General features: G+C 38.6%; 1 protein-coding gene across 9 annotated transcripts in view; it reads right to left on the bottom strand.

Annotated features, from left to right (window-relative positions):
* Srr (serine racemase) overlaps nt 1–15,642 on the bottom strand; it is a 24,545-nt gene extending 8,903 nt beyond the window's left edge. For 2 of the 9 annotated variants that reach the window (XM_076869145.1, XM_076869146.1), the window contains exons 1-3: nt 15,480–15,642; nt 9,566–9,793; nt 1,341–1,512 (exon numbers count right to left, since the gene is read on the bottom strand). In XM_076869145.1, coding sequence (XP_076725260.1) covers nt 1,341–1,508 — 168 coding nt within the window. In that variant the 5' untranslated portion in view covers nt 1,509–1,512; nt 9,566–9,793; nt 15,480–15,642. Of the gene's footprint in view, nt 1–1,340; nt 1,513–9,565; nt 9,794–15,474 lie in introns of those variants that run through there. The other 7 variants (XM_076869140.2, XM_076869141.2, XM_076869139.2 and 4 more) reach the window with 7 other exon arrangements.

Raw genomic sequence — 15,642 nt, 5'->3', positions numbered from 1 at the left:
TGTCGTTTTTTTTTGTTGTTTTGTTGGTTCTGGAGATTAAACCACAGAGCCACATCCTCAGCCTCTTTTGTATTTTATTAAGAGACAAGGCCTCTCTGAGTTGCTGAGGCTGGCTTTGATCTTGCGATTTTCCCGTCTCAGCCTCCTGAGCCACTGGGATTACAAGTGTGCACCACCATGCCTGGCTGTTGTTTTTTTAAAAATTTTTAGTTGCAGTAGGACACACAATATCTTTATTTTGTTTGTTTATTTTTATGTGGTGCTGAGGATGGAACTCGGGGCCTTGCATATATTAGGGAAGTGCTCTGCTGAGCCACAACCCCAGCCCTGGCTGGTTTTTTTTTTTTCTTGTTTGTTTGTTGTTTGTACTGGGTATTGAACTCAGGGGCACTTAACCACTGAGCTACATCTCCAGACCTTTTTTGTATTTTTTATTTAAAGATAGGGTCTCACTGAATTGCTTAGGGCCTTGCTAAATTGCTGAAGCTGGATTTGAACTCACGATCCTCCTTCCTGAGCCTCCAGAGCCACAACACCTGGATGTCTTTTTCTTAAAAAAAAAAAAAAAAAAAGGGATCTCATTGGGCATGGTGGCAAATACCTGTAATCCCAGCTACTGGGGTAAGGGAGGGAAGCTGACGCAAAAGTATTTTAAGTTCCAGGCTATCCTATGCAGACCTCAAAGAAAAAGGAAAAAAAAAATGTTTTGGACAAAGCTAAGAGGAGAGTACTTTGTCTATTAAATACAAGGCGCTCTGCATTCAATACCCAGTATAGGGGGGAAAAAAGTTAGAGAAAAATGGGGTCTCACTATGTTGCCCAGGCTGGCATTGAATTCCTGGGCTCAAATGATCTTCATGCTGAGATCCCAGTGTAGCTGAAACTACAGGTACGTGTCACTGCATTGTCCTGATTTTTTCATTAGAAATTCTCCCTTTGTCCTATTTTAGACAATAAATAAATGATTATGTATAGTATAATTATCCAAATATCCCCCCATACGTGTATATACTTCTTCTTTTATAAGGGATTTTTAGATTAAGTGGCTTATCAACACTATGATACTAGGTAATCAGAACTTAAAATTTTTGCACCCTATTATTTCAAATGTTATAAGTTCTTTTTTTGGTATTGGGGATTGAACCCAGGGGTACTTCACCACTGAATGACATCCCCAGCCCCTTTTATTTTATATTTTGAATAGGGTCTCACTAAATCGTTGAGGCCAACCACAAACTTGTGATCCTCCCAAATCCCTGGATGGTCGGGAGAATCAAATAAATTTATATATTAAGAGGGCTTGAAAACATTCACAATACATTAACTAAAGAAACTTTTACCTTAAAAGATCCAGTTTTCTGGAAGACTTCACATTTGAAGAAAAGATTGCGTCCTGCTACTTGATTCAAAATAGAGCTTGTTAGCACTGGTGTGAGATGGATGTAATCTCGAATGTTGATGTGAGCTTTTTCAACATCAGCAAAGGAGATGCAGTACTGAGCACACATGGTTCTGAAACCCAAGAATAAGCAAGAGGTCAAAACAAAGTCTGATAAAAATGTATTTGTTGAAGGCTTTGAAAATGCGTAATACAGAAGAGAAATGGGGATTGTGGTTCTATGTGGAACTGTCTCCATTCCTGGAATGCCAGAATTTCTGACTTGTAACGGAAATTAAGTTTTTTGGTGAAGCCTTATAGGAAGTAAACTGATGTTACTTATGGAAGCTAAAGTCATTCCGTCACTCATACCATATATCTCTTGACACTGCCACTGGTCTGTATCTGATGAAAAGCATTTTGTGAAGCTGCTTGAATGAATTGGGTTCAAAATAAATATACAATTTTTGCCTTTTGTTTAGTTTAGAAACAGGGTCTTGCTATGTTGCCCAGGCTAGTCTCTTAACTCCTGGGCTCAAGGGATTCTCCTACTTCAGCTTACTGAGTACTAGGACTACTAGTGCATGCCACCATGCCTGACTTAAATTTTTATTTTAAAAAATCATTCTTTTTTTGCTAGGCATGTTGCATATCTGTAATCCCAGTAATTTGGGAGGCTGAGGCAGGAGGAGCAAAAGTTCAAAGCCAGCCTCAGCAACTTAGTGAGGTCCTAAGCAATTTAGTAAGATCCTGACTCAAAAAATAAAAAGGGCTGGGGATGTGGCTGGGATAAGTGTCCCTCAGTTCAATCCCCACATCCCCAGCCCTTTTTATATTTTATTTAGAGACAGAGTCTCACTAAGTTGCTTAGAGCCTAAGTTGCTTAGGCTGGTTTTGAACTTAGGATCCTCCTACCTCAGCCTCCTGAGCCTACAGGCATGCACCATAATGTCTAGTGGAGCTGCAGAATTTCTCACCAGTTTTCCCTGTGCTTGACCTTATGTTACAAGGGTAGGGTTCAAGGATGCTAGCCAAGGGGATGTCATTAAGGAATTGCAATTGTTCTGGGTGCTTCCTGCATTTCTACAGTTTATGGGCACTTCCTTTGAGACTTAGTATCTTTCCCTTCACCCCCAGATTTCTCTCATTTTTCCCTTGAGACTTTGATCCCTGAATTTTTTTTTTTTTTTTTTAGAACCCAGGGGTGCTTTACCACTGAGCATATCTCCAGCCCTTTATTTTAGGGACAGGGTTTTGCTACATTGCTTAGGGTCTTGCTAAACTGCTGAGGTTGGCTTCAAACTTGAGATCCTCTTGCTTCAGCCTTCTGAGTCACTGGGATTACAGACATGTGCCACTGCTCCTGACTGATCCCTTAATCTTAGTCTTATATGGCTGCTTCAGGCTGGCAGATCAAAAGTCTCCTTCTAATAAGGATAGCATTTATATATTCTTATTGGTCATTAGCATTTTTAACTGAGAAATCCTGTTTATGTACTCCCTAAAAATTTTTCTACTGTTATTTTTCTTTCCTATGAGTTATAGGGACACTTTCAAAAAATTAAGTATTTTACTGATACAAATGTACTTTTAATTTATTCTTATCTTTTAACTGTTCCTATATGTAGCATTATATAGACAAACTTAAGTGTTCCAATCTTTTTCTCTGAAACTTTTTAATTTTCTTTCCCATTTAAGAAAAAAATATATATATGCTATCCTCATTAGTATTCAGTAGTGCAAATAAATGTGATCATAAGATTCAATTTTCATTAATTAGATTATGGAACTGGAAAGAAAACCTGATAAATTTCAGTAGCAAAGATAGTTTAGCAAAATGGGTGCTTTCACATGTACTTGATGGAAGTATAAATTGGTACAGCTTTTTGAGGCTGACAAGTTGACAGTGATCTGTCAAAATTGAAAATGTGCATACTTTGGTCTATCTACAAAAATACTCATAAATATACATAAATGCAAAATTATAAGAATATTATTGCACTATTATTTATAATAGCAGAAAGCAGAAAAAGTACAAAGTGTCTATCAGTAAGAAAATGAATAACAAATAATGGGATATGCATATTTTGAGTGGTGTGAAAATCCTTAAAAGAATGTAATAGTCCTGCACAAACAGAAATGTATACCTTATATGGTGTATCTCCAATTCTACAGAAAGTAATTATATGTAGATGTGCTAATATACATTATTTCTATGTTAAAATAAAAAAACTCTCCTCCTTGCTGATTCACTGAGACTGAGAGATTGGTCTCAGTTGAATACTTGCAAACAATATTATGAATATCTGTATCTTATCAAGAGACATATTTGTGCCCTGCCCCACTTTTTTTTTTTTTTCCTCTCTCTGAGATATGGTGCCTTACTATGTTGACTAGGCTGGTCCAAACTCCTAGACTCAAGTGAGTCTTCCACCTCAACCTCCTGAATGCTGGGACAACAGGTGCATGCCACCACACTCAGCTACATTAAAATGACTTCATTATATTCCTTTCACAAAAATATCATAATTTAGCTAGGTGAGGCGGCTTATGCCTGTAATCCCAGTAGTTTGGATGGCTGAGGCAGGACTGCAAATTCAAGGGTAGCTTGGGCAACTTAGTGAGACTCTGTCTCAAAAAATTAAAAAAAGGCTGGGATGTAGCTCAGTGGTATAGCATCCCTGGGTTCAATCCCCAGTGCTGGAAAACAAAAAACACCATAATTTAACATAACTCTTATTTGAATGTTTAGAGATGTTTCTGTACTTCAGTACATCCTTAGAGTAGATTTCACTAAATAGCTTTCTGCATCAAAAGGCCTGCACAAATTTAATTCACTTGAAGTGCAGCAGGTAGTGTGTCAGTCTTATAAAACACTTGATACTTACTGCCAAACTGATATCCAGAAGGGCTGTACAGCACATTAATTTATACTTCCGACAGCATTTAAGAATGTCCATGTTCCTTCATCCTTGCTATATCATTTTATCTGCCATTTTAAATGTCTAGTAGTTTTAATTTACATTAATTTCTGTGAATGAACATTTTTCTGTATATTTACTGGCCAGTTGTTCTTTAGTAAACCCTTAAAAAAATTTTTTTTGGTAGGTGTAGATGGATAGAACTCCTTTTTTTAAAAATAATTTTTGTTGTAGATGGATACAATGCCTTTATTTATATGTAGTGTTGAGGATCGAACCCAGTGCCTCACACGTGCTAGGCAATCACTCTACCACTAAGCTGTAACCTTAGCCCCCTTTATTTATTTATATGTGGTGCTAAGGATTGAACCCAGTGCCTCACACATGCTACGCAAGTGCTCTGCCACTAATCTACAGTCCCAGCCTAGTCAAATCTTTTTATTTTTTTGTGATAGTGGAGATTGAACCTGCAGGTACTCTATCATTTTAGCTACATCCCTAGCCCTTTTTTGGCGGGGGAAGGAGCAGGTACCAGGGGTTGAACTAAGGGGATTCAACCACTGAGCCACATCCCTAGCCATATTTTGTATTTTATTAGAGACAGGGTCTCACTGAGTTGCTTAGGGCTTCTCTAAATTGCTTGAGGCTGGCTTTGAACTCAAGAGCTGCTAGAATTACAGGTGTGGGCAAATGCGCAGGGACTCCTAACCCCCCCTTTTTTTAAAGTATTTTTTTTAGTTGTAGATGGACACAATATTTATTTTTATGTGGTGCTGAGAATTGAACTCAGTGCCTCACATGCGCTAGGCAAGCACTCTACCACTGAGCTATAACCCTATCCCTTAGCGCCCTTTTTGAGAAAGAATCTTATTAAATTGCCCAGGTTGGCTTCAAATTTACAACTCTCTTATCTCAGCCTCCTGATTTAACTGAGATTACAAGTGTACCTGGCTCTCTTCTGTCAACTTTAACATACTACTTACAGATGATTTCAGAGGACTCATTTGTTTTTTGTTATGTTACTAGGGATTGAACCACTACATCACCTACCCCTTTTTATTTTTTGTTCTGAGACAAGGTCTTGCTAAATTGCTGAGGCTGACTTGAACATGTGATCCTTCTGTATCAGACACTCAACTCACCAGAATTACAAGCCTGTGCTACCATGGCCTGGCATCAGAGGAATCACTCCCCGTCCCCCCCCCCCCCCAGGAAATGCCACACTTATTAGGAAATAAATTTGTTTTAGGGCTTTTGTATTTTATTCCATTTATCAGACTGCCAATTCCTTTTCCAGGGATGCACTGAATTAATAAGTTCTTCCTAAAGAAGAACTCTCCCTAAAACTTGCTGGCTTTTCTTACAAATCAATTCTTTCAAGTGAACTTCAGAATTCCTTTAGCAAGGCTACCAGAAATTCCACTATTATTAAAACAAATGAAGTGGGCATCATTGACATCTTATTATTAATTTTTGGTACCAGTGATGGTACCCAGGGACACTTAACCACCAAGCCACATCCCCAGCTCTTTTTGTTTGAGATGGGTTCTCACTAAATTTGCTTAGGGTCTTGCCAAGTGGCTAAGGCTGGCTTTGAATTTATGTTCCTCCTGCCTCAGCCTCCTGAATCACTGGGATTAAAGGTGTGTGCCACTGTGCCCAGTGATCATTGATGTTTTAAAATACTGTGTCTTCCTGTGAATATACTTGATTTTTAATTTAGTAGACTTTTTGCTTTAGATTTCGTAAGAATTTTCATAGTTATGTGTCTTGTATGTATCTGATTAAATTTATTCCTAAGTACAATGTAATTTTGTTGCTTTTGAGGTATTTTTCCCATTAGATTTCAAAATTACTTGCTGATGATTACATACTAATAACTTTTTGTACATTTATTACATAATAGGCCACTTGACTAGATTACCTTGTTAGACTGAGTTTTGTAGTTGATACTCCTCATCCTTATATATATTTTTTCTTCTTCCTAGCTTCAGATGTGGTTTAACATAGTTGGTCATACAATACTTTTAAGGCATGGTTATAGCTGAGCACAGTGGACCATACCTGTAATCCCAGTGACTTGAGAGGTTTGAGGATTACAGGTTCCAGGCCAGCCTCAACAAATAGTAAAGCCCTTTGCAACTTTGCTACACCCTTTTTCAAAGTAAAAAATAAAAACAACACTGGGGATGTGGGTTGGTGGTGGCACATACCTGTAATCTTAGCTACTAATGAGAATGAGACAGGAGGATGGATAAGTTTGAGGTTAGCCTTGGCAACTTAGTGAGACCCTGACTCAAAAAAAAAAAAAAAAAAAAAAGATTGCACTTTAGCTTTCAGATCTCACTTTCTATGCTGATTTCATTCTTAGCTTTCACAGGGATCCGGGAGCTCTTAGCTGCTGAAAGGCTGGGGATGCAGCTTAGTGGTAGAGTGCTTGCCCAGCATGTGAGATCCCTGGGTTCAATCCCCAGTACCACAAAACAAAAAACATACAACTCTCCCCAAACCCTAAAAACAAACAATTAAAAAAGAAGAGTATTTCTTCCTATTGAGTCTTGGGATTCAAACTGAACCATCTTGGGTCACCAACTGACAGGCCAATAACGATGGCTTTAGGGAAATAATGTGCAGCTGTTTCCTTCCCCATTGTTTGGTGGTTGTTTTTGGGTACCAGGGATTGGACCCAGGGGAGATTTATCACTGAGCCACATACCTAGCCTCCCCCTGCTTTTTTTTTTTTTTTTTTTTTTTTAGAGAGAGAGAGAGTTTTTTAATATTTATTTATTTTAGTTCTCGGCGGACACAACTTTTTGTTTGTATGTGGTGCTGAGGATCGAACCCAGGCCGCACGCATGCCAGGCGAGCGCGCTACCGCTTGAGCCACATCCCCAGCCAATCCCCCTGCTTTTTAAATGTATTTTTAGTTATACACGGGCACAATATCTTTATTATTTTTACATGGTGCTGAGGATGGAACCCAGTGCCTCACATATGCGAGGCAAGCACTCTGTCACTGAGCCACAACCCCAGTCCACCCCCACCCCCAGTCCTTTTAATTTATTTATTTTGAGGCAGGGTCTGGGCAAATTGCTAAACTGCTGAGGATGGCGTTGAACTTGGAATCCTCCTGTATTAGCCTTCGGAGCTGCTGGGACTACAGGTGTAAGCCACTGTGCCCAGCCCCAACCCTTTAAAAAATATTGTTTATGTTTTATTTTAGCCAGGGTCTTGTTCAGTTGTCCAGATGGCCTTCAACTTATGATCCTCTTGCCTGCACCTCCCACATAGCTGGGATTACATGTATAGTTTAATCAAACCCAGAAATAATAACATTTTGTGACAAAACAATTGACCTTAAATTTTCAAATTTATTAGTATAAAGTTATACGTATTAATATTTCAAAACAGCCTCTATCTCTGAGTTTTTTTAATATTTTATTTTTTAGTTGTAGATGGGCACAATATCTTTATTTTTATGTGGTGCTGAGGATCGAACCCAGGGCCTCACACGTGCTAGGTGAATGCTCTACCACTGAGCCACAACCCCAGCCCTCTGAGGTTTGTTTATTCATTCATTCAGTTTATCACTGAGCCACAAACCCAGCTCATTCATTCTTTTTATCAATAAATATTTAGTACCCTCTATGTATTAGCTATTATTTGGTCTGGAGATAGTGCTAGAAAAATAGGCTTGTTCCTGCCCTCATGAAGCTTACCATCCTTGTGGCAGATGTATAATAAATAATGTAAAAAAATAAATATGATTGGTGTGCACTACCAAGCCCAGTCAGTTTTAGAAAACTAACTGGTTATGTTATGGTGAATAAAAAGGAAGGGGACAAGAGTTAAATCAGAGAGTCCAATGAAGGGGTATTTTTCTCTATATGAAAGATAAAGGGGGCCTAGATGGCTAATGTGGAAAAACAAAAACCCCCAAGATACTGGAAACAAACCCAATTAAAATGGCTGAAGAACTTCAATAAAATTTTTTCCAAGGAGAATGTACAAATGGCCAATAAGCAAATGAAAAAGTGCTCAGAATCACTAATCGTCAGGTAAAGGCAAATTAAAACCACAATAAGGTTACTACCTTACACCCATTAGGATGGGAGCCTCCTGTAAAAAAGTAAACAGCCTGGCACACAGTGGTACAATTCTGTGATTAAAGAGTTTAAGGTCGGGCTGGGGATGTAGCTCAAGCGGTAGCGTGCTCGCCTGGTGTGCGTGTGGCCCGGGTTCGATCCTCAGCACCACATACAAACAAAGATGTTGTGTTCGCCGAGAACTAAAAAATAAATATTAAAAAAAAAATTCTCTCTCTCTCTCTCCCACTCTCTCTTTTAAAAAAAAAAAAAAAGAGTTTAAGGTCATCCTCAGTAACTTACAAATAACTCAAAGTAAAAAGAGCTGGGGTTTTGGCTTATTGGTAAATGGCTTCTAAGTTCAACCCCCCAATACCACAAAAAATAAAATAAAAATAAAAAGACAAACCCAGAACCCAATCCTAGATGTAGACCCAAAAGAATCAAAAGCAGGGTCTCAGATATTTACACACCCATGTTCGTAACCAAAAGGTGGAAGCAACACTTGCTAAACGTTGACAAAGACTATACGTAATATGGTATGTATACACAATGGAATATTATTATTTTTAAAATATTTTTTTAGTTGTTGATGGACCTTTATTTGCTGAGAATCAAACCCAGGGCCTCACACATGCTAGGCAAGCACTCCACCACTGAGCTACAATCCTAGCCCACAATGGAATATTATTTGGCCTTAAAAAGGAAGAAATTTTGATATCTGCTATTAACATGGATGAATGTTGAGGACATTAGGCTAAGTGAAATGAGCCAATCACAAAAAGACAACTGCTACATGATTCCACTTATATGAGGTACCAAAAGAAGTCAAATTTGTAGACGGAAGGAAGGGTGGTTGCCAGGGGTTGGAAAAATGAGGAGAGGTTTAATGGGTACAGTATTTTGGAGACTGGTTGCACAATAATGGGAATGTATTTAAGTGAAGAACTATATACTTAAAAGTGGTCAAAATTATGGAGTTTGAATTAGTTGGGTCTCTTAGTTGCAAATGATAGAACCCAAATTTGACCTAGTTTAGACTAAAGATGAGGTTGTCAAGATTTACTGGCTCACAGAATCCAAGAAAAGTTAAGCAAATCATGTAGGCAGACAGGCATATATAAAGCTTCAGGAGTAATTGGAACCAGGGACTTGATGGCTTCTAAGACTCTGTTTCTCACCTCTGCTGCTTTTTTGCATGTTGGCTTCTTTTTCACTGCAGACCAGCTGGTTCCATATGGTAGGACACGTGGCTGCTGACAGCTCCTGTGTTTTACATTTTATGGCTTCCACACTGGAGAGGGATTTTCTTTCTCAGTTTCAGTTCAAAAAATTCTGGGTAAGGACTTTGACTGGTCCATCTTGGTCCACAATCAGTGGCCAAGGGTGTGAGGTCGTTTAAAACAATACTATGCAATAGTCAGAAATATTTATAGAAGCATGAAAAAGAAACATAATGAAATCCATAACACAATATCAATTATGTACATTTAAAACACTTACATACATACAACATTTTATATTATTCAAAGATACATGTATATTCAAAGACACATATTAAAATACATTAGAGTTACTACCTAAGAGAGAAGGGATGGAACATTTGTGGGAATTGGAATGAAGAGCAAAAGATGAAACGAGAAAGGCCTTGTTGATGATAGTGAGGTTGTGTCTCAGTGGTAGAGCACTTGCCTCATCCGTGCGAGAGCCTGGGTTCGATCCTCAGCACCACATTAAAAAAAAATAAATAAACAAGTGAAATAAAGGTTCAACTACAACTAAAAAAATAAATATTAAAAAAAAAAAAAAGAGTATGACTGTCTCAAATCTATGCACCCCTGGGAAAAGATCAGTAAAAGAAGAAGTGATGGGAGAAAGAAAGAAGAACAATGAGAAAGACAAAAAAGGAAAAAAAAAGTTTGAGTGGAAGTAAAGGGGAGTTTTCAAGAGAAAGGGGGAGAAGCTGGGGAGATGATTCCATATATGATCATTATAGACATAGAAGAGACATATACTGCTTGTGGACCAAATGAGGGAGATAGAGGTGTCAAGAATAACTCTAGGATTTTGACTTTGATGGTAATGTATTAATGAGATTTAATACTGGTGAAGAAACAAGTATTTGAGAGGAAAACCAGAGATTCAATGAACAAAATTTCAGTTCCTCATAAGCCATTTAAGATGTCCTTTCTTTATTTTTTGTCAAAAATGTGTCCACTTTAGTGTCTATTTCTGAAGAATGAGTTCTTCCATTTATTTATTTTTTCAAAAAAAAATTTTTTTTTGGTAGTAGATGGACAGCATGCCTTTATTTTGTTTATTTTTATGCGGTGCTGAGGATTGAACCCAGTGCCTCATGCATGCTTGGCAAGTGCTCTGCCCCTGACCTACAGCCCCAGCCCCAGTTCTTCATTTATTATCAGGAACTGTTTTTTTGTTATGGTTACCAGACTGAGGACAGTGAATCCCCTCAGAATGTATAGGTTCAACAAAGTCTTTTTGTTGTTGTTGTTTTTTGGAATTAGGGATTGAACTCAGGGGTGCTTAACAACTGAGCCACATCCCCAACCCTTTTTTTATTTTGAGACAGGTTTCTCTAAGTGGCTTAGGACCTCACTAAATTCATGAGGCTGGCTTTGAACTAGCAATCCTCTTGGGCTGCTGGGATTACAGGTATGTGTCACGAAGCCCAGCTATTGTCATTTTTTTATATTAATTTAGAAGTGCTATCTGTCAAGTAACATTTTTTTTCAATATAAAAATATTGTTTTTTTCTTATCAATTTCTGATTTTATCTTTATGCTTTTTCTCATATTTTTCTTTATTATCTTTTTCTACATTTGTTGAAGCTTACCTAATTAATTTTCATTTTTTAAATACTAAAAGGATTTAAGGATACATATTTTCCTGAGTACTGCTTTAATGATATATCATGGATTCTGTCTGGCAATATATATATATATATATATATATATATATATATATATATATATATATATTTTTTTTTTTTTTATGAATTTTAATATTTATTTTTTAGTTTTCGGCAGACACAACATCTTTGCTTTTGTATGTGGTGCTGAGGATTGAACCTGGGCCGCAGGCATGCCAGGCGAGCATACTACTGCTTGAGCCACATCCCCAGCCCCTATATTTTTTATCTTAATTTCTAAAGAATCCATTATCTTTTTTTCCCCAGTGCTGGGTATCGAACCCAGGGCAACATGTTATAGGCAAGTGCTGTATCATTAGGTAATATCCCCAACTCTTTGTTTTGTTTTCTTTTTTCTTTTATTTATTTTATTTTTATGTGGTGCTGAGGTTCAAACCCAGGGCCTCGAGTGTGCTGTTCTACTGCTGAGCCATAACTCTAGACCTCTTTGTTTTCTTTTTTGACCCATGACTTATGAAATTATAAGTAGCTACTGGTGGTACTGGCCTGTAATCACAGCAACTCAAGAGGATGAGGCATGAGGATTGCAAGTTTGAGGTCAGTCTCAGCAACTTTGCAAGACCCTGTCTCAAAAATAAAAAACAGCTGGGTGTGGTGGTACATGTCTAAGCCCAGTGGCTCGGGAGCTGAGGCAGGAGGATCTTGGGTTCTTCAAAGCCAGACTCAGCAACGGCAAGGCGCTTAGCAACTCAGAGAGACCTTGTCTCTAAATCAAATACAAAATAGGGCTGGAGATGTGGCTCAGTGGTCAAGTGCCCCTGAGTTCAATCCCTAGTACCCCTGCGCCCCCAAGAAGACCAAAGAAATAAATTAAAAATTTTAAAAAGGGCTGGGGAAGTATCTCAGTGGCAAAGTGCCAAAGTGCCTCTGTGTTCAATCCCCAGTACAAAAAAAAAAAAAAAAAAGGGAAAAAAATTACAAGTGGTTAGAATTTTTTTTTTTTTTTTTTTTTTGGTGGTGCTGATAGTCGAACCCAGGGCCTTGTGCATGAGAGGCAAGCACTCTACCAAAATGAGCTGTATTCCCAGCCCAAGTGGTTAGAATTTTTTGTTTAATTTTTGGTTATTTATTTCTAATTTTATTAATTTGTTCTCAGCAAATGTGACTTGTATTTATTAATTTTTGAAAACTGAACTCCTCACTCCTCCATTATCCAAATTCATCTTTTTTCCCCCAATTAACCACATATTATATGACCAAATCCCTATTTTAAGAACTCAGGGTTTTAGAATACAGCTCAGTGGTAGAGGGCTTGCCTATATCAGGGAAGTCCTGAGTCTAATCCCTGGCACTGCAAAAGAAAATACAAAAATTAAAACATTACAGCAGTATACAGAGCCTTCACTCTCTACCATCAAATCCCCTCTTCCACAAAGGCAACTACTTGGAAATGTTGATATGCATTTTTCCACGCCTCTTTGACATATTCATGTAGAAATTTACAAATACAACAGATGATTTTGTGGCACACAGAATCAACTGTATATATAACTTTTGTGAGTGTGTGTGTGTGTGTGTGTGTGTGTGTTACTCCCCAGGGATGCTCTATCACTGAGCTACATCAAAGCCCTATTTTTTTTATTTATTTTTGAGACAGGGTCTCACTAAGTTGCTGAATCTGGTATCAGACTTGTGATCCTCCTGCCTTAGCATCTCCAGTAGCTGGGATTACAGGCATAGATGTGTGCCACCAAGCCCAGCTGAAAACAACTTTATAAAGGAAAAGCAACTAACAATACATCTTTTTTTTTTTTTTAAACAATACATCTCGAAGACTGTTCCATGTCAGTACATGGAAAACTCAGAAGTTTTCAATTAAACATATTTGTCTTCTGTTTTTACCTATTTCATGAATCCTTTAAATCTGAAAGTTCAAAAAAATCCCCATCAATTGAGTAGATTTTCTTTCACTGACTATTATTGCTCTGCCTCAATTATTACCTTTTGGAACTCATATCTAGTTTTTTGGACCCATTTTCTAGGTTTTCTATCTTCTCATAGTTGTATTTATTTATTTATTTATTATTTATTTGTATTGGGGATCGAACAGGGGTGCTCTATCACTGAGCTACATCCCCAACCCTTTTATTTTATTTTTTATTTTGAGACAGAGTCTAAATTGTTCAGGTTGGCCTTGAACTTTTGATCTTTACACCTTAGCCTCGCTAGTCACTAGGATTACAGGCATGTGCAACCCATACTGGATTCAGTTTTATATAATCTCTTTTTTTTAAAGGTTTATTTATTTATTTTTTTAAAGAGAGAGAGAATTTTAATATTTATTTTCTAGTTTTTGGCGGACACAACATCTTTGTTTGTATGTGGTGCTGAGGATTGAACCCTGGCTGCACGCATGCCAGGCGAGCCCGCTACTGCTTGAGCCACATCCCCAGCCCCTATATATAGTATCTTTACTTTCTTGAGTTCTGGTAAATTTTCTTGTTTTTTTTTTTAATTTTTTTTTAGTTATACATGGACACAATATTTTGTGTATTTATTTTTATGTATTGTTAAGGATGGAACCCAGTGTGTCACATGTGCAAGGCAAGTGCTGGGCCACTGGGCCACAACCTGGGCCCCATTGAGTTGGTTTTGTTAAGCAAACATTTGCTAATTTCTTTTGCTGGCAGGGAATCCAGCCAGCTGAAATTCAGGCAGACTTCCTGGCTTGTCTGCCAGTAAAAACTTTTGGCATATCCAACCTGCAGTTCAGTGACACTGTTGCATTAAATTCGTCATCTTGTTTGTCCTAATAAAGGTTTCTTATTTCAAATTATTTTTCTTTTCTTTTTTTTTTAAATGATGGGGGCTAGGGATGTAGCTCAGTGGTAAAGCACTCGGCTCCAAAGTTGTTGGGATTACATGCAAGTGCCACCAAGGCCAGCTGAATTGTTGAATCTTATCACATATTTATTGACTTTTTTCTTAGGCTTCACATTTTGATGGTGAAGTGTCTGTCACATAATAGGGATTTAATGAGTTTTGTCAGGTTGTTCAAATCTTTTAGACTATGGAATAATTGGTAACTTATTCTTTTGAGAGTTTAGGGTCCAATGGACTGTGTGGGAACAAGAAGGAGCAACTTGTGGAGGTAAGCAGCCTTGGAGGAGGGAGTTCCCCACACAACAACAGGTTCATGGTCAAAAGGTTACTACCAGTCTTCTGATCTAGTTAAATTTTAAAGATGGAAAAACAGCAACAACAACAAAATCAACCTGGGATCTAAAGAAGTGATTTTTTTCTTCCCAAGAAGCCCTAGCGACATAGAAATTCCCAAATCGAATTTTGGGAGTTTTAATACCTCCACATTTACTATCTTCCACATAACTCCTCCTCTCCGCAAGAGCCAACTATACTGTGTGTGGATGTCTATATACATACACATGCAACCACACACACACACACACACACACACACACACGTAGGTATTAAAGTAAGGATGGGGGGCTGGGGGATATAGCTTAGTTGGTAGAGTGCTTGCTTGCCTTGCATGCACACTGGGTTCAATCCCCGGTACCCCCACCCCCACAAAATATATAAATAAATAAAGTAAGGATGTTTGGGATGTAGTTTTGGCATAAAGAAAAAGGCTGATATCCAGTAGCATCAGTTACGACACCCTAGACAATTTACTTCTTCGTTTGTCTGGGATTCAGTTTCCTTATGTTAAAAATGGGCAAAATCATTATTATCTTTTTTTTTTTTTTTTTCCTTTCCGGTACTAGGGATTGAATTCAGTGGCACTCTACCCACTGAGCCACATCCCCAGCCCTATTTTATATTTTATTTAGAGACAGAGTCTCACTGAATTGTTTAGCGCCTCGCTATTTTTGAGGCTGGCTTTGAACTCGCCATCCTCCTGCTTCGGCCTCCCAAGATGCTGGGATTACAGGCGTGCGCCACCGCCCTGGCAACTGCTCTTATCTTTAAGGCCCCCAAACAAATGCGTGGGGTACAGTCCAGGCCTGTGACGGGAGACTCTGGACTAAGATGATTGGAGAAGGCCGAATTGTGGGGTATCTCCGACCACCCGAGCCCCAGAGCAGCACCAATGTCCTCAGTGGCCACCACAGCAGCACTGGCAGCCACCGCTGCGAACGCCAACCTAGCCTGCCCAAGCCAGGCCACGCCACTCCTCACCTCACCTCACCGCCGCAGAGTCTTCACCTCCAGCCTCAGCACACCTTCCCCCGACTACACCTCTGCGCACGCGCAACGCCCGCCTCTCTAGCTCTAGCTTGTTTTAAGGCACTGCCCCTTTCGAATGCGCGTTCAGCGCTTTTCCTCCCAGTGCGGCCACCGTCGTTA

The sequence above is a fragment of the Callospermophilus lateralis genome, chromosome 11 (genome assembly GCF_048772815.1).
Source record: "Callospermophilus lateralis isolate mCalLat2 chromosome 11, mCalLat2.hap1, whole genome shotgun sequence".
In the NCBI taxonomy this organism is placed as follows: Eukaryota; Metazoa; Chordata; class Mammalia; order Rodentia; family Sciuridae; genus Callospermophilus; species Callospermophilus lateralis.
The sequence above is the reverse complement of the archived record's forward strand: the minus strand, read 5'-3'. Positions and strand labels throughout refer to the sequence as shown.